Genomic DNA, 18440 nt, shown 5'->3' with positions numbered 1-18440 from the left:
GCTCTTTGACCGGCTGAGAGGAGCCCGGATCTTCACGAAGTTAGATCTGCGGGGAGCCTACAATTTGGTCCGGATCCGTGCTGGGGATGAGTGGAAAACGGCCTTCAATACCCGTGACGGGCATTATGAATACCTAGTCATGCCATTCGGCCTTTGCAATGCCCCCGCTGTGTTTCAGGAATTTATCAACGAGGTATTCCGGGATCTACTCTATTCCTGTGTGGTCATCTATCTGGACGACATTCTCGTTTTCTCGCCCGATCTGTCCTCCCATCGCAAAAGCGTACGCTTGGTCTTGCACCGCCTTCGAGAGAACCAACTCTGCGCCAAGATTGAGAAATGCCTTTTTGAGCAGTCGTCACTGCCCTTCTTGGGATATGTCGTCACCGATTCCGGTCTAAAGATGGATCCCGAAAAACTCAGTGCGGTACTCAAGTGGCCCCGTCCAGTGGGGATTAAGGCCATCCAGCGGTTTCTTGGGTTCGCAAATTATTACCGTCAGTTTGTGCCTCATTTTTCCACGGTTACCAAACCCATCACGGTCTTGACCCGTAAGGGAACGAAGCCCAACAGCTGGTCCCCTGAAGCTGAAAACGCTTTCCAAGCTCTGAAACGTTCTTTTGCGTCAGCACCCATTTTGCATCGGCCTGTGACCAGCAGGCCCTTCGTCCTGGAAGTGGATGCCTCCTCCACTGGAGCGGGGGCGGTCCTGTCCCAGCAGGCTTCATCCGGACGGCTGGTTCCTTGCGGCTTCTTTTCTAAAGTCTTTTCACCTGCGGAGTGCAACTACTCCATTGGAGACCGAGAATTACTGGCCATTAAGTTGACCTTGGCTGAATGGCAGTATTTACTCGAGGGGGCTGTACATCCCTTTACCATCCTCACGGACCACAAGAACCTGGCTTACCTGCAGTCTGCCCAGAGACTCAATGCCCGGCAAGCCAGGTGGGCCCTGTATTTCTCCCGCTTTGACTTCCAACTTCACTTTCGACCTGGTAATAGGAACATCAAGGCCGATGCCCTTTCCAGGTCGTTACAGTCATCGGAGAGGGATGAAGTCCCATCCTATATTTTCGAGCCTACTAAGATGATCACCGTGGCCCCTGTGAATTTTGCTATTCCTCCGCCCGGTAAGACTTTCGTCCCTCAAAGCAGACGTACAGAGGTGTTGGGCTGGGGGCATTCCTCCAAAATTGCTGGACACGTTGGGACTAAAAAGACTCTCTTGCTGCTGTCCCGGTATTACTGGTGGCCCACGCTTCGCCAGGATGTGATGGACTATGTTGCCTCGTGCACAATCTGTGCCCAGAACAAGGTGGCTAGGACTTTGCCCGCCGGTCTTCTTCACCCATTGCCAGTTCCTGAGGTCCCCTGGCAGCAGATCGCCATGGATTTTGTGACTGATTTACCCCGCTCAGCCGGATGTACCACCATCTTAGTCGTGGCAGATCGTTTTTCCAAAATGGCCCACTTCATTCCCTTACCGGGACTACCGTCCGCCCCGAAGTTGGCCGAGATCTTCATCCACCAGGTCTTCAGGCTGCATGGTCTTCCTCAGCGGATTCTGTCGGATCGGGGGGTCCAGTTCACCTCCCGCTTCTGGAGTGCTCTCTGCCGGCTTGTGGGTACATCTCTCGACTTCTCCTCCGCATACCATCCTCAGACCAACGGGCAAGTGGAGCGAATTAATCAGGTGTTAACCACCTTCCTACGTCACTTCGCCAACGCCCATCAGGACAATTGGGTCGCGCTCTTACCTTGGGCTGAATTCTCGCACAATAATCATCCCAGTGAATCTACCACCAAGTCACCTTTTTTTGTGGTAACCGGTCAAAACCCAGGTATTCCGTTGCCTTTCTCCACGTCTACAGGAGTACCCGCAGCCGATTCTCTTGCTAAAGAATTCTCGCAGATTTGGAGAGAGACCAGGGACGCTCTCAAGGGTGCCAACAACCGAATCAAGAAACATGCAGACAAAAGACGGAAGGACGTGCCTCCGTACCATCCAGGTGACAAAGTCTGGCTTTCAACTCGACATATCCGTCTGAGAGTTCCCTCTTATAAGCTGAGTCCTCGGTACATTGGGCCGTTTGAAGTGATTGGACGTATTAATGAAGTGGCTTACAAACTGAGGTTGCCTGCTTCGCTCCGGGTTCCCAACGCTTTCCATGTCTCGCTCTTGAAACCCGTAGTCCTGAATCGGTTCCAACCAGTTTCCATCGTCCCTCCTTCACCTGTTATCTCGGACAACGTCTTCGAGGTCAAGGACATCTTGGCTATGAAAAGAGTCCGGGGTAAGACCCTTTTTCTTATCGATTGGGTGGGTTTTGGTCCCGAGGAAAGGTCCTGGGAGCCTCGGGAAAATATCAACGCTCCCCGGATTCTGAAAAAGTTTTTGGCCAATCTCAGTAAGGGAGGACGTAAGGAGAGGGGTACTGTGACACCGGCGGCTATGCCCGCCGATGCCCCTTCTGCAGCAGCGCGCACCGCAGCGTTTCCTTACCTGCGCGCTCCCGTCCGGGCGCGCGCCCGTCGTCCACTCGCCCTCACGGCGGCTCCTGGCCCCCGCCCCCTGTCTCGCCCACGCCTCCTCCCACTCTCTCTCTCCAGCGGTGGGCGGCGCTGAGGGGCTGGACTGGGGGACGCACTTCCGGGGGTTGGTGTATTTCAGGCGTCCTCGCTGTTAGGAGGACGCCTGATGATTGTGTAGTTTTCTGCACCCTCTGGCCTCTACAGTTCTCCTGTAGCTTTACTTTTCTCTGCCTTATACTCCCTGCCGTCCTCAGCCTCGTTCCCCTCGTCCTCCCCAGTCTGCCCAGGCGCTGCTTCCTTTCCATCCCCTGTGCCCGTCCTCTGTCTCCAGTTCGCCCTGGTTCTTCCTCTTGCCATTTCCCGTATTGTGTCCTTCCCTGTGCTACCTGTCCCTGCTCGTATCTCGGTCCGCTGCCTCCCCAGCCCTTTTGTCCGTGGAGCCGTCCCTCTTGGTTCCGGCTGTCGCGCCTCCGTCCTCTGTGGTCCTGCCCCAAACGATCCCTGTATAGGGGTCGGTCTTCACCTGGCGTGCTCGGCCCAGGGGCTCCGGATCCGCGATCCAGAGGGTCCACTCTCTGACGTAGTTTCTCCTCAGCGTTACAGTGACCAACCGCTTCCGGTAACCATCAATGAGTTTCTTACAATGCTCTGCTGGAATTTTAGGCCATTCTTCTTTGGCAAACTGCTCCAGGTCCCTGATATTTGAAGGGTGCCTTCTCCAAACTGCCATTTTTAGAACTCTCCACAGGTGTTCTATGGGATTCAGGTCTGGACTCATTGCTGGCCACCTTAGAAGTCTCCAGTGCTTTCTCTCAAACCATTTTCTAGTGCTTTTTGAAGTGTGTTTTGGGTCATTGTCCTGCTGGAAGACCCATGACCTCTGAGGGAGACCCAGCTTTCTCACACTGGGCCCTACATTATGCTGCAAAATTTGTTGGTAGTCTTCTGACTTCATAATGCCATGCACACGGTCAAGCAGTCAAGTGCCAGAGGCAGCAAAGCAACCCCAAAACATCAGGGAACCTCCGCCATGTTTGACTGTAGGGACCGTGTTCTTTTCTTTGAATGCCTCTTTTTTTCTCCTGTATACTCTATGTTGATGCCTTTGCCCAAAAAGCTCTACTTTTGTCTCATCTGACCAGAGAACATTCTTCCAAAACGTTTTAGGCTTTTTCAGGTAAGTTTTGGCAAACTCCAGCCTGGCTTTTTTATGTCTCGGGGTAAGAAGTGGGGTCTTCCTGGGTCTCCTACCATACAGTCCCTTTTCATTCAGACGCCGACGGATAGTACGGGTTGACACTGTTGTACCCTTGGACTGCAGGGCAGCTTGAACTTGTTTGGATGTTAGTCGAGGTTCTTTATCCGACATCCGCACAATCTTGCGTTGAAATCTCTTGTCAATTTTTCTTTTCCGTCCACATCTAGGGAGGTTAGCCACAGTGCCATGGGCTTTACACTTCTTGATGACACTGCGCACGGTAGACACAGGAACATTCTGGTCTTTGGAGATGGACTTGTAGCCTTGAGATTGCTCATGCTTCCTCACAATTTGGTTTCTCAAGTCCTCAGACAGTTCTTTGGTCTTCTTTCTTTTCTCCATGCTCAATGTGGTACACACAAGGACACAGGACAGAGGTTGAGTCAACTTTAATCCATGTCAACTGGCTGCAAGTGAGATTTAGTTATTGCCAACACCTGTTAGGTGCCACAGGTAAGTTACAGGTGCTGTTAATTACACAAATTAGAGAAGCATCACATGATTTTTCGAACAGTGCCAATACTTTTGTCCACCCTCTTTTTTATGTTTGGTGTGGAATTATATCCAATTTGGCTTTAGGACAATTCTTTTTGTGTTTTTTTCATTTAAGACAAATTAAATGAAGATAATAATACCAAAGAATTTGTGTTTGCAATCATTTTCAGGAAGAAACTGAGTATTATCTGACAGAATTGCAGGGGTGTCAATACTTTTGGCCACAACTGTAGGTAGGGAAAAACAAAGTAGTAAATTATAAATTCTACTGAATTCCCTCAGACTGTTTCTACCCAGTTTACTATGCCTTTTGTAACAAAGAAAACATGACTCACAGACCCCTCTATATCAGAGACAATGCCATGTGTTATTGCTTTTATGAATAACACTTATAAAGCTAATACAACAGGAAAAATGATCAAAGAGATATAAATTGCCTAAATTATAACGCAAGGTATAAAAAATTTACCATAACACTATCTTGCTCAGTGCTCACACCAATCTGATATCTTCATCCTATGCTCCACCTCACAGCCTGAGTCTCATAGATACACTAAATATACTGTAGCTGCATCCCCCTCCTCTCCCCTCCTTACTGTCTTCCTGTTATCGGTGGCTCAGTGGTGGAGTCCTGGGTTCGAATCTCACCAAGGACAACATCTGCAAAGAGTTTGTATGTTCTCCCCGTGTTTGCGTGGGTTTCCTCCGGGTTCTCCGGTTTCCTCCCACACTCCAAAGACATACTGATAGGGAATTTAGATTGTGAGCCCCATCGGGGACAGTGATGAAAATGTGTGCAAACTGTAAAGCGCTGCGGAATATGTTAGTGCTATATAAAAATAAAGATTATTATTTAAAGTAGAGGGCTTTTGGGGGATTTAAGGGGTGTGACATGTTCTGAAAGCAGAAAATGAAAAACTTGGATCATGAAGAAGATAGTAAAGGGATGGGATGCTGATTCCCAGCGCCTTCACAATCATCTGATTTAAGGGATGGGTGAGTGCAGGAACTAGCACAGAGAGCAAGAGCTTGCAGTACCAGTCACAGCCATCACAGAGTATATGGCGCTGTGACAGTACCAGTGAATATTATCATTCAGTCACTCCCACCCATCTGATATTGATGACCGAACCCCTGAAATATTGCAAAAAAAAGGGAAAAAAGTACAACTCAGCTCAACGCATATACAAAAATGCTAAATCTACAGAACTCTGTGTCCAATTCCACTAACAATCTGAACTAAGATGATGCAGAAGGACTTTTCTGTCCCTAGGGGACCTGCTGCCGGCAAATAGCCCCATTAATAATTCAGAAATTATTGGGAAGGTTTGTGCCGAGCTCACTGCTGCACAATGCGATCCGAGTAATTACTGCTGTGTCTGCAGTCAGAGGAGATAATGACAGGGTGTGAGAGCAGCTTCACAGCACAGCATGGCGGGCAACTTATAATAAAGATGCAAATGACAACATTGTTTCATAGGACACTGGCACAGTGGTTATTCTGCATCACTGTTGTGTCTTACTGTCTCCATAATGATAAACTGGTCAATTGAAGCGATTCATACAAACAAATCTGTGTAACTCTGCTGATATCCCTAACTCTTCCTCAGATCCTGCATCTGATCCACCCCTGATCCCGCCAGCAAAAAACAAAAGAACATGAAAATCCAGTATGGCAGAGTCACTCGTATCCCCTGAGAGCAGATGACTGACGGGTTTTTCTGGTTTCATATAACTAAACACTAAATGGTCACTGTCGTTATAACAAACTGCAAGAATCAATCGCACAAGTGAAGATAAGAAACTTTCTTGGGGAAATCTGTTTCTTTCTCCACATATGAGCCACTTCTCCTTCCCTACTGAACTCCTCATTTAGGGCTCGCACACATCTGCGTAAATAAAATCGCTCATAGATGTCAGTGATATATGTAATCAGTGCTTTGCGTGTGTAGTTTTCTGTACTTTATTTTAGCTAATAAATAAGTAAAAGAAAAAAAATGGCATGGTGTCCATCTTATTTTTAATAACCAGCTGAGGGAAAGCAGACAGCTGAGATCTGGTGTTATTATTGTGGCAACGGGCCAATACTCATGAAGATTCCCAGGCTATTAATATCAGCTCACGGCTGTCTGCTTAGCCTTTACTGGTTATTGAAAAAGAGGGACCCCAAAAAAATGGGGTGAGGTCTCCCCTATTTTTAAAAACCAGCAAAGGGTAAGGAGACAGCTGGGAGCTGATTTTAATAGGCTGGGAGAGGACCATAGATATTGACCCCTTTCCAGACTAATAACACCAGCCCTCAGCCACCCCAGAAATGATGCATCCATTAGATCCGTCAAATCTGGTGCTTATCTTCCAGATTACCTTGGTGCGTTGTAAATTGGGGTAAGGGTTTTGGGGTTGATATCAACTGTTTTATGTCTGCTGACATCAAGACCTGGGGTTAGTAATGGAGAGGCATCTGTGAGACACCCCCATTACTATTAATTGTAAAAAGCACTCCATGACAATTACCCTCTTTTACCCATTTATTACCGCAAAAAAAGTGATCAGAAGGGTCAGCCGTAATCCATAATATGGACATCCTATGACGATCCCTGACTACATCCAGAGGCTGTGAGGAGCGGTGACATCAGTTACATGACCACTCACCACGGCATGGAACACACTAAGAGTAGTGTGTGAATCTGGCTGCTGTGAGATGAGTGGTGATGTCAGTAAGGTTATTGCAGTTCACAGCTGAAGAACTGCGATAACCTTACTGATGTCACTGCTCACAGCATAGGAACTTACTTCGGGTTCTCATGCTGCAAGCAGTGACGTCAGTAAGGTTATCATAGTTCTTCGGCTATAGGGCCCATGAGTATGGGGGGTCCAATGCCGGCACCGGCCACCCTCAATTTTCTCTGTGCCCGACTGTAAACTGTATTTGCATCCTGGAGGCAGATACAGTTGAAATCAATGAGTGAATGCCATCATACATTTTGGAGTGCTGTGTGGGGACCATCATGCTACTTAGGGAGACATCATACTATTTGGAAGGATATTTGTGGGGCTATCATACTTTTTGGATTGCTATTGGGGGGGAGGGCATCATGCTACCTTGGGGGACATCATACTATTTGGAGGTCTGTTTCTGGGGCCATCATATTTAAAGGTCTATGTGAATGAGGTCCAGGGAAAGAGAGGGAGAGCGCTATCTAAGCTTAGTAGACGAGTCAATCTTGCTTGGTGAGAAAAGTACAACTTCAAACTTGCTCACTTGGTGTGGTTGTGAAAGGAGGCACCACACTGGGATAAGTTTGCAAACAAGGGTGATCCTTCCACCGGTATGCTGCCCGTCTGTAATAACATGGGGATTACTTTCCTCTCCCAGAAGAAAATTTTTTAAAGGTCTATGAGGGGGCCATTATACTGTTTGGAAGGCTATCATACTATTTAAAGTGCTATGTGGGGGTTATCATACTATTTGGAGTGTACTTGTGGGTCCATCATAGTATTTGGAGGGCTATGTGGGGGCCATCATGCTACTTCTGGGGCCATTATACTATTTGCAGGGCTATGTGCGGGTCATTATACTATTTGGTTTCATAGTATTTAGAAGACTATTTTGAGGACCATCATACTATTTGGAGGACTACGTGGGAACAGTTTGCAGGGCTATGTGGTGGCCATTATACTGTGTGGGGGAAAAGTATAGTGTGTGGGGGCAGTTTTACTGTCTGCAGGGCTTTTGGGGGGCTATTATACTGTTTGGAGAGCTATTGGAGGCCATTCTAATGTGTGCAGACCATCATTATACAGTGTGGGGGTCACTATACTGTATGGAGGAATGCTATTCTGTATGTGTATGGGGGAACGCTATACTGTATGGGGGGCCACAATACTGTAATGAAAGCCATCATACTGTATGGAGGGCTATGTGGGGGTCATCATATTGTCCAGAGAGCTGTGTTTGAGCCATCATAGTGTGTGTGGGGGACAATGGGGGCCATCATACTGTGTTGGAGTCACTGTGGGGCTATCATACTTTGCAGGGGATACTGTAGGGTTATAATACTGTGCGTTTGGAGGGTACTGTGGAGGAAATAATTGTGGGGGAATTATACTGTGTTTGGGAGATACATTTGTTGGCATCATACTTCATGGGGGCCATGAAAGGAATATCTTAGTACGTGAGAACACTAAGGGGCTTCAATAGAGGCAAAATTAGTTTGTAATTAGTTTGTAAGGGCTGCAACGTTAAGGGATTCACAGCTACACTGCTTAGTGTTTTCCGTTCTGCTAATGCTTCTCAATACCTGCTACATAGAGACAGGAGAGCAGGAATCCCTCATGTCTGTATGTGCAGTGTATGGGAGACATGATAGCAGCAAGTCTACACCTATCAGCCCAACACTAAAAACACCAAGAAGGTAAAGTGGTAGAAATCTGGAAATCACAGGGCAGAGACATTACTGATCTGCAAATGTTGGAAAAATGGAAACAAAAATTCCAAAACTTCTGGATTTCTTCAGTCTGGAGTCTGAGCCTTGTGCAGAAATCCCAGCACTTCCGGCCTCGGCTGCTGTCACTGAGGTTATTAATGGTCATCTGAGGAGGGTTCTGCTGCTGAATGTACAAATCATCAAGATCCACTGCTGGCAGCTCCTGTGTAATCACTGACCAATGACATCCCCGATGTGCTCCATTTAGACAAGTCTGGGGGCGCTGCAGCCATGGGAGCAGGTTTAGGTGACGCAGGCTGCTCATGAATTCTGCGCATCGTATTCCTGCCCCTATAATTCCGCATAGACCCGTTTTGTTTAGGTGCCTGGATACGTTGGTAACAAACCCTCTGCTGTGAGAAGCGTTGTGTCGATACAATTTTTTCCAGATTCGGAATGTAAGGACGAATGTTCTCATTCTCTATCAGAAAGAAGAGATTTTAAATAATGTAGCATCTATTCTTCATGTAAACCTTGATTTTACCATATAATGTACTGGAAAATGGGATAAAAAAAAGTACGATGAAATTGCAAAAATACCAAAATTCTGACTTTTTTAAATTATTATTTTAGCGGTGAAAAACATAAATTAAGAAATCGGTTTCATAAAAAAATGTGGCTGTATTTTGTTTCTACCTCTGGAGTTGTGGGTTATTTGTGTGGGAGCCGTCATCATTATTAGTAGCATTTTCAGATACATAAAATGTTTTGATTGTTTCTTATTGTATTTTTCAACCAAAAGCGGAAATCCTGGCATTTTGATTTTGATTGATGGCATTTCCTGACAGGTTGATTACTTTTATGTAATTTCTTTTTAATTGGGAAGATGAGGAGGGATTTGAATTTTTATTTTTATTCATTTTTTTATATTTTATTTTTTTTTTTGCTTTTAGTCTCTTTGTGGACTTGAATCTGTGACTGTCTCATTGCTTGTTCTGTATATTACAGTACCACTTTATTGCAGTATATAGGTAAAGTGGCAATATCCTATGAAGCCCAACATGGCAGCCATTGGGGTCTTCGGCCACTGAAGTTGCACCGCCAGAGGTGCATTGTGGCATTTAAGGGGTTAACAGCAGCAATAAGAGCAAACAGCGGCAGGAGAGGAGTGCGCCGATCTTGTGCAAGGCAGCGACCGGTGGCCATGGGGCCGCATGTGACAGGTGCAGCATCATAATGTGAGGGGGGAATGGAGACAAGTCGGTGATCACAGACTGAGAGTTACATGGAGGAGATACTGGGCTCCCCATCAGCACAGAGTATTTCAAGTGAGATGTGTGCTGCTCTTGTGGGGAGACCAGTGATAACAGGGCTGCATATGACAGGGGCAATGTCACGACGTAAGGAGGCAAAATGGACAAAAACAGGGTCACAAAGAGATTCATAGTGGAAGCAGTAGGTTCCTCCCAGCAGCACAGAGTATTTCAGGTGAGATGTATGCTGCTCTTGTGGGGAGACCAGTGATAACAGGGCTGCATATGACAGGGGAAATGTCACGACGTAAGGAGGCAAAATGGACAAAAACTGGGTCACAAAGAGATTCATATTGGAAGCAGTAGGTTCCTCCCAGCAGCACAGAGTATTTCAGGTGAGATGTGTGCTGCTCTTGTTGGGAGACCAGTGATAACAGGGCTGCATATGACAGGGCAATGTCACGACGTAAGGAGGCAAAATGGACAAAAACAGGGTCACAAAGAGATTCATAGTGGCAGCAGTAGGTTCCTCCCAGCAGCACAGAGTATTTCAGGTGAGATGTGTGCTGCTCTTGTGGGGAGACCAGTGATAACAGGGCTGCATATGACAGGGGCAATGTCACGACGTAAGGAGGCAAAATGGACAAAAAGGGGTCACAAAGTGATTCATAGTGGAAGCAGTAGGGTCCTCCCAGCAGCACAGAGTATTTCAGGTGAGATGTGTGCTGCTCTTGTGCGGAGTCCGTGAGCAACCAGTGATAACAGGGCTGCATATGACAGGGCCAATGTCCCGACGTAAGAAGGCAAAATGGACAAAAAGGGGGTCACAAAGTGATTCATAGTGGAAGCAGTAGGGTCCTCCCAGCAGCACAGAGTATTTCAGGTGAGATGTGTGCTGCTCTTGTGCGGAGTCCGTGAGCGACCAGTGATAACAGGGCTGCATGTCACAGGGCCAATGTCCCGACGTAAGAAGGCAAAATGGACAAAAAGGGGTCACAAAGTGATTCATAGGGGAAGCAATTGGGTCCTCCCAGCAGCACAGAGTATATCAGGTGAGTTGTGTGCTGCTCTTGCGCGGAGTCCGTGAGCGAACAGTGATAACAGGGCTGCATGTCACAGGGCCAATGTCCCGACGTAAGAAGGCAAAATGGACAAAAAGGGGTCACAAAGTGATTCATAGTGGAAGCAGTAGGGTCCTCCCAGCAGCACAGAGTATTTCAGGTGAGATGTGTGCTGCTCTTGTGCGGAGTCCGTGAGCGACCAGTGATAACAGGGCTGCATGTGACAGGGCCAATGTCCCGACGTAAGAAGGCAAAACGGACAAAAAGGGGGTCACAAAGTGATTCATAGTGGAAGCAGTAGGGTCCTCCCAGCAGCACAGAGTATTTCAGGTGAGATGTGTGCTGCTCTTGTGCGGAGTCCGTGAGCGACCAGTGATAACAGGGCTGCATGTGACAGGGCCAATGTTCCGACGTAAGAAGGCAAAATGGACAAAAAGGGGTCACAAAGTGATTCATAGTGGAAGCAGTAGGGTCCTCCCAGCAGCACAGAGTATTTCAGGTGAGATGTGTGCTGCTCTTGTGCGGAGTCCGTGAGCGACCTGTGATAACAGGGCTGCATGTGACAGGGCCAATGTCCCGACGTAAGAAGGCAAAATGGACAAAAAGGGGGTCACAAAGTCATTCATAGTGGAAGCAGTAGGGTCCTCCCAGCAGCACAGAGTATTTCAGGTGAGATGTGTGCTGCTCTTGTGCGGAGTCCGTGAGCGACCTGTGATAACAGGGCTGCATGTGACAGGGCCAATGTCCCGACGTAAGAAGGCAAAATGGACAAAAAGGGGGTCACAAAGTGATTCATAGTGGAAGCAGTAGGGTCCTCCCAGCAGCACAGAGTATTTCAGGTGAGATGTGTGCTGCTCTTGTGCGGAGTCCGTGAGCGACCAGTGATAACAGGGCTGCATGTGACAGGGGCAATGTACCGATGTAAGAAGGCAAAATGGACAAAAAGGGGGTCACAAAGTGATTCATAGTGGAAGCAGTAGGGTTCTCCCAGCAGCACATAGTATTTAAGGTGAGATGTGTGCTGCTCTTGTGCGCAGTCCGTGAGCGAACAGTGATAACAGGGCTGCATGTGACAGGGGCAATGTCACGACGTAAGGAGGCAAAATGGACAAGTAGGAGGTCACAAAGTGATTCATAGGGTAAGGACTTGGGTCCTCCCAGCAGCACAGAGTATTTTAGTCGACCTCTATGTTGCATTGTCCTGTGATATCTATTTCAAAATCTCACCTAGAAAAATAAAATGTTGTCTTTTTTGAGACAGAAGCAAAAAAAGGAGAATGGCGTCATCCATGCGGGCTCATCCATCATCCCCACTGCAGCAGCTCTCCCTTCTCCCCCCACAGCCCTCGGATCACAACGTCACCTGCAGAACTGCCTCCATCACAATTCTAGACATAGCTATCCCCTATAAATGATCAATTTCAGATTCTGATCCAATCCCCAATCGGATCCATTCAAGTGTAACCAGTTCTCCAATTACTTTCACCCCAATCCATGGAGTCCAGTCATTTCCCCATTGTCTCAGCTCCTATGGTGCACCTATAGAGATGGCGCCATCGTACAGTGCACGGTGCAAGCCCTATACATGCATGGGGTACCCAACACCCATCATCCAGGCATTGCAAGCAGAGCAGCCAAGAAAGGCTCCTACCACTGCAGTAAGAGCGGGGCGGTGAGCAGAGAACAGATTGACACAATGTGCATGTAGCATGGAGCTGCAGGGGCGGCGAGAGGAAGGAGGGGTTTCCTACTATCAGGGGTTACAGGGGCATTGGATGCTCAATCCTACTGCTGCTGCTGATCAAGCCTTTCTGCAGGGGTCCCATGTCATAGCAAGAGAGCTGGAAGAAAGGCGCAGCGGCGAAGGGAAAAAAAAGGAGGCCAGGGTGCTAAGGGTTAACGCCACCCGAAGGCTTGCGCTACAAGATGAACCTGCTGCAATGGTGGCTTGAGACTCCGCGTCTCTGTGCAGTGAATGTATGACGGGGGTAGATCACCTTCTTCGTCTCCGCCAGGATTTCAGAAAATCTGTGAATATTCCCTTATTTCTTGTTCCATCTTCATCGGCAGAAGAAGACAATGTGTAGCAACCAAGTGAGCCTGCAAGACGAGCAATGCAAATTCTATTCTTATATGTTCTATCAGGCGGTGCGGGACCAGGAACCTGTATGGAAACTGGAGGAGATAAGGACTATGGAATATTTCCAGTGGGATGACGACGCGAACATGAGGTGCTATTCTCCGTCCGATGCCCTGATGTATGCCGTGGTGCATAATCACCTGCGTTACGCCCAATATTTGCTGTCTCACTTCCCAGAGGAAGCTCTGAAGGTGCCAGGAATCAAGTTCTGCTGCTGTCCTCCATCAGCCCCCCACCTGGCCTTGGCCGTCACTTACGACAGACGAGACATCTTAATCATGATTATTAAGATGTCCCACAAGATGCCAAGTCTAAACTCCTACATTAATAGGGCCAGCTGCTTCCATCTGTCAGACGGGAAGACCCCTCTCCACCTGGCCTGTGAGCTCCTGAGTGCAGAAACTGTTCTGATCCTCCTAGGGAATGGGGCGTCCCCAAAGATCATGGACCGGAAGGGGGAAACCCCTTTGGATGTCATTTTGGAGCAGTTATGGAGCTCCAAGGTCAACGTGGTCGCTAAAAAACTCTGCTTGTATTATCTGCTACTTTTTTCTCCTTCCCTGAACTTCAAGATGAGGAAGATCCTTCAAGATCATCCGGAGTTTTGGAATCCGTTACTAGGAGAGGACAAATTTAACTATTTGGTGGGAAATACGCCCGCAACGTTGTATCTTATAGCTATGCAGAAAGTCTTGCAGTGTCTGCCACCCTCGCTCTTCCCACAGAGCATCCATGCTTTACCTATACCTCACGCATTAAAGCCATTGCCCGGGTCAGGTTAACGAATCCGTGAAGACCCAACCCTTCCATCCCAACCTTTACTCAACCACCCAATATGGCTTCTTCCTCCGAAACGACCCTAACAGTGTCAGACTGAAGAACATTGGGCCCACCAGAGAATTTGATTCTGGGGGCCCACCTTTCTCCCCCACTGAAGAGCCCCATAGCAACTGCAAGGTTTACACTATGAACTCTCCTGAAGGAGAAGCCAGGGCCCACCGGAGGATTCTCCGGTTCTCTGGTGGGCCAGTCCAACCCTGGACCCTAATATTAAATTAATCATGTGATCAGCTCTTTGCTCCTTGGCTCTACCGATTAACGAGTCAATGGCTGCTGGTCCCATCATTAGTGAAGAGCAGTACATTGACCATAGGTATAAAAATATTCCAGTTGGATGAAGTTTTTAATACTCTACCAATATGGGAGCGTTCTAATATCTGGGGAATGGGTGCAATACTAATAATTGGCTACCATGGTAATGAAAGTTGGAACAAACAATCGTGTTTATTTTTTAAAATTCAAATTTTTCAAAATTCTTTTAACTTGACAGTTGGCGCGGTCAGGCAAATCCTCACCCATTTGGTTCCTTGCCTTAGCCCTCAGTGTAAATACCCCAATGGCTCGTGAGTGCCACCTCTAAGACTTGGGGCAAATGCCCCTCCGATTATGCCCCAATCAATTTTGCCCACCCCCAAATAATGCAAATTCCGCCTTAGATGCACTGACCATCACTCTGCCCACTTTTGACCAGTCGGATCGGTCAATCAATCCTTTCACCTTAATTGAGAGCAGTGACTCCTTAGAAGAGAAACAACTTTTTCGGCAATTATCCGCATAAAAATGGGCTCGCGGGTCACACGATCGCAACAATTTTCAATTGCACAAAATAGACGGGAAAGAAGTTTCCTGCTTATCTGATGAAGATTAAAAATGTGAAAATCTCAGCACGCCGGCTCGGCCCGAACGATGGTGCCGCAAATGACTGTCTGCAGCGCTGCTTCCCATCAGATCGGCTGCACATTGTCAGCTCCTGTAATTAGGGGCTGGCATCGCTATTTAACCCTTCTCATCCCAAGTCTGCTGTCGGCAGCGCCACAACGTCATATATTGCGATGCAGCTGGTGATACATTTTTCGCCTTAAGTCTGCATAAAATATGCGCATTTTGTGTCTCCATTTACATAATTAACAGATTACATTTGCCAGAGTTTGGCGACAGATTGTAATTCAGAGCGACTGTCGGCAGCGTCTATTTTTCTATTTGAGAAGCGATTATCAGCATGTGTCCATGTCGTGTCACCGGATGTACCGCTCTATATAAAGAGATTCATCTCTGTAGGACTGGAGTCATCTCTCGTCTGCACGGCCAGGATGTGTCGTGGGCTGCTGAGATGCTGTATCTAAGTCTGTCATGTATGATATTGTCTGCTGAGCTATGTATCTAATCTTGTGTGATACTGTCTGCTGAGCCATGTATCTAATCCTCTCCTGTGTGATAGTGACTGCTGAGCCGTGTATCTAATCCTATCCTGTGTGATACTGCCTGCTGAGCCGTGTATCTAATCCTCTCCTGTGTGATAGTGACTGCGGAGCCGTGTATCTAATCCTCTCCTGTGTGATACTGACTCCTGAGCCGTGTATCTAATCCTCTCCTGTGTGATACTGACTGCTGAGCTGTGAAACTAATCCTATCCTGTGTAATACTGACTGCTGAGCCGTGTATCTAATCCTATCCTGTGTGATACTGCCTGCTGAGCCGTGTATCTAATCCTATCCTGTGTGATACTGACTGCTGAGCTGTGTATCTAATCCTATCCTGTGTGATACTGACTGCTGAGCCGTGTATCTAATCCTATCCTGTGTGATACTGACTGCTGAGCCGTGTATCTAACCTTTCCTGTGTGATACTGACTGCTGAGCCGTGTATCTAATCCTTTCCTGTGTGATACTGTCTGCTGAGCCGTGTATCTAATCCTATCCTGTGTGATACTGACTGCTGAGCCATGTATCTAATCCTCTCCTGTGTGATGCTGCAGTCTGCTCAACCATGTATCTAATCCTCTCCTGTGTGATACTGACTGCTGAGCCGTGTATCTAATCCTATCCTGTGTGATACTGTCTGCTGAGCTATGTATCTAATCCTATCCTGTGTGATACTGACTGCTGAGCCATGTATCTAATCCTCTCCTGTGTGATACAGTCTGCTGAGCCGTGTATCTAATCCTCTCCTGTGTGATATTGACTGCTGAGCCATGTATCTAATCCTCTCCTGTGTGATACAGTCTGCTGAGCCGTGTATCTAATCCTCTCCTGTGTGATACTGACTGCTGAGCCATGTATCTAATCCTCTCCTGTGTGATACTGACTGCTGAGCCGTGTATCTAATCCTCTCCTGTGTGATACTGACTGCTGAGCCATGTATCTAATCCTCTCCTGTGTGATACAGTCTGCTGAGCCGTGTATCTAATCCTCTCCTGTGTGATACTGACTGCTGAGCCATGTATCTAATCCTCTCCTGTGTGATACAGTCTGCTGAGCCATGTATCTAATCCTCTCCTGTGTGATACTGACAGCTGAGCCGTGTATCTAATCCTCTCCTGTGTGATACTGACTGCTGAGCTGTGAAACTAGTCCTATCCTGTGTGATACTGACTGCTGAGCCATGTATCTAATCCTATCCTGTGTGATACTGACTGCTGAGCTGTGAAACTAATCCTCTCCTGTGTGATACTGACTGCTGAGCCGTGTATCTAATCCTATCCTGTGTGATACTGACTGCTGAGCCGTGTATCTAATCCTATCCTGTGTGATACTGACTGCTGAGCCGTGTATCTAACCTTTCCTGTGTGATACTGACTGCTGAGCCGTGTATCTAATCCTTTCCTGTGTGATACTGTCTGCTGAGCCGTGTATCTAATCCTATCCTGTGTGATACTGACTGCTGAGCCATGTATCTAATCCTCCTGTGTGATGCTGCAGTCTGCTCAACCATGTATCTAATCCTCTCCTGTGTGATACTGACTGCTGAGCTATGTATCTAATCCTATCCTGAGTAATACTGACTGCTGAGCCGTGTATCTAATCCTATCCTGTGTGATACAGTCTGCTGAGCTATGTATCTAATCCTATCCTGTGTGATACTGACTGCTGAGCCATGTATCTAATCCTCTCCTGTGTGATGCTGCAGTCTGCTGAGCCATGTATCTAATCCTCTCCTGTGTGATACTGACTGCTGAGCCATGTATCTAATCCTCTCCTGTGTGATACTGACTGCTGAGCCATGTATCTAATCCTCTCCTGTGTGATACAGTCTGCTGAGCCGTGTATCTAATCCTCTCCTGTGTGATACTAACTGCTGAGCCATGTATCTAATCCTCTCCTGTGTGATACTGACAGCTGAGCCGTGTATCTAATCCTCTCCTGTGTGATACTGACTGCTGAGCCGTGTATCTAATCCTAACCTGTGTGTTACTGCCTGCTGAGCCGTGTATCTAATCCTATCCTGTGTGGTACTGACTGCTGAGCTGTGAAACTAATCCTCTCCTGTGTGATACTGACTGCTGAGCCGTGTATCTAACCTTTCCTGTGTGATACTGACTGCTGAGCCGTGTATCTAATCCTTTCCTGTGTGATACTGTCTGCTGAGCCGTGTATCTAATCCTATCCTGTGTGATACTGACTGCTGAACCATGTATCTAATCCTCCTGTGTGATGCTGCAGTCTGCTCAACCATGTATCTAATCCTCTCCTGTGTGATACTGACTGCTGAGCTATGTATCTAATCCTATCCTGAGTAATACTGACTGCTGAGCCGTGTATCTAATCCTATCCTGTGTGATACTGTCTGCTGAGCTATGTATCTAATCCTATCCTGTGTGATACTGACTGCTGAGCCATGTATCTAATCCTCTCCTGTGTGATGCTGCAGTCTGCTGAGCCATGTATCTAATCCTCTCCTGTGTGATACTGACTGCTAAGCCATGTATCTAATCCTCTCCTGTGTGATACAGTCTGCTGAGCCGTGTATCTAATCCTCTCCTGTGTGATACTGACTGCTGAGCCATGTATCTAATCCTCTCCTGTGTGATACTGTCTGCTGAGCCGTGTATCTAATCCTCTCCTGTGTGATACAGTCTGCTGAGCCATGTATCTAATCCTCTCCTGTGTGATACTGACTGCTGAGCCGTGTATCTAATCCTCTCCTGTGTGATACTGACTGCTGAGCCATGTATCTAATCCTATCCTGTGTGATACCATCTGCTGAGCCGTGTATCTAATCCTCTCCTGTGTGATACAGTCTGCTGAGCCTTGTATCTAATCCTCTCCTGTGTGATACTGACTGCTGAGCCATGTATCTAATCCTCTCCTGTGTGATACAGTCTGCTGAGCCGTGTATCTAATCCTATCCTGAGTGATACTGACTGCTGTATCTAATCCTGTCCTGTGTGATACTGTCTGCTGAGCCGTGTATCTAATCCTATCCTGTGTGATACTG

The 18440-nt window shown here is 47.4% G+C and overlaps 1 protein-coding gene across 1 annotated transcript; it reads left to right on the top strand.

Annotated features, from left to right (window-relative positions):
* The first annotated feature begins 12772 nt into the window (after positions 1 to 12772).
* On the top strand, positions 12773 to 15283 carry LOC141059984 (ankyrin repeat domain-containing protein 9-like). Its single transcript, XM_073556218.1, has one exon. The coding sequence runs from the start codon at positions 13106 to 13108 to the stop codon at positions 13946 to 13948; it is 843 nt and encodes a 280-aa protein (XP_073412319.1). The 5' UTR covers positions 12773 to 13105; the 3' UTR covers positions 13949 to 15283.
* The last annotated feature ends 3157 nt before the right edge of the window (positions 15284 to 18440 follow it).

The sequence above is a fragment of the Dendrobates tinctorius genome, unplaced genomic scaffold, assembly GCF_039654945.1.
Source record: "Dendrobates tinctorius isolate UK_male_01 unplaced genomic scaffold, ASM3965494v1 ptg000232l, whole genome shotgun sequence".
Lineage (NCBI taxonomy): Eukaryota > Metazoa > Chordata > Amphibia > Anura > Dendrobatidae > Dendrobates > Dendrobates tinctorius.
The sequence above is the reverse complement of the archived record's forward strand: the minus strand, read 5'-3'. Positions and strand labels throughout refer to the sequence as shown.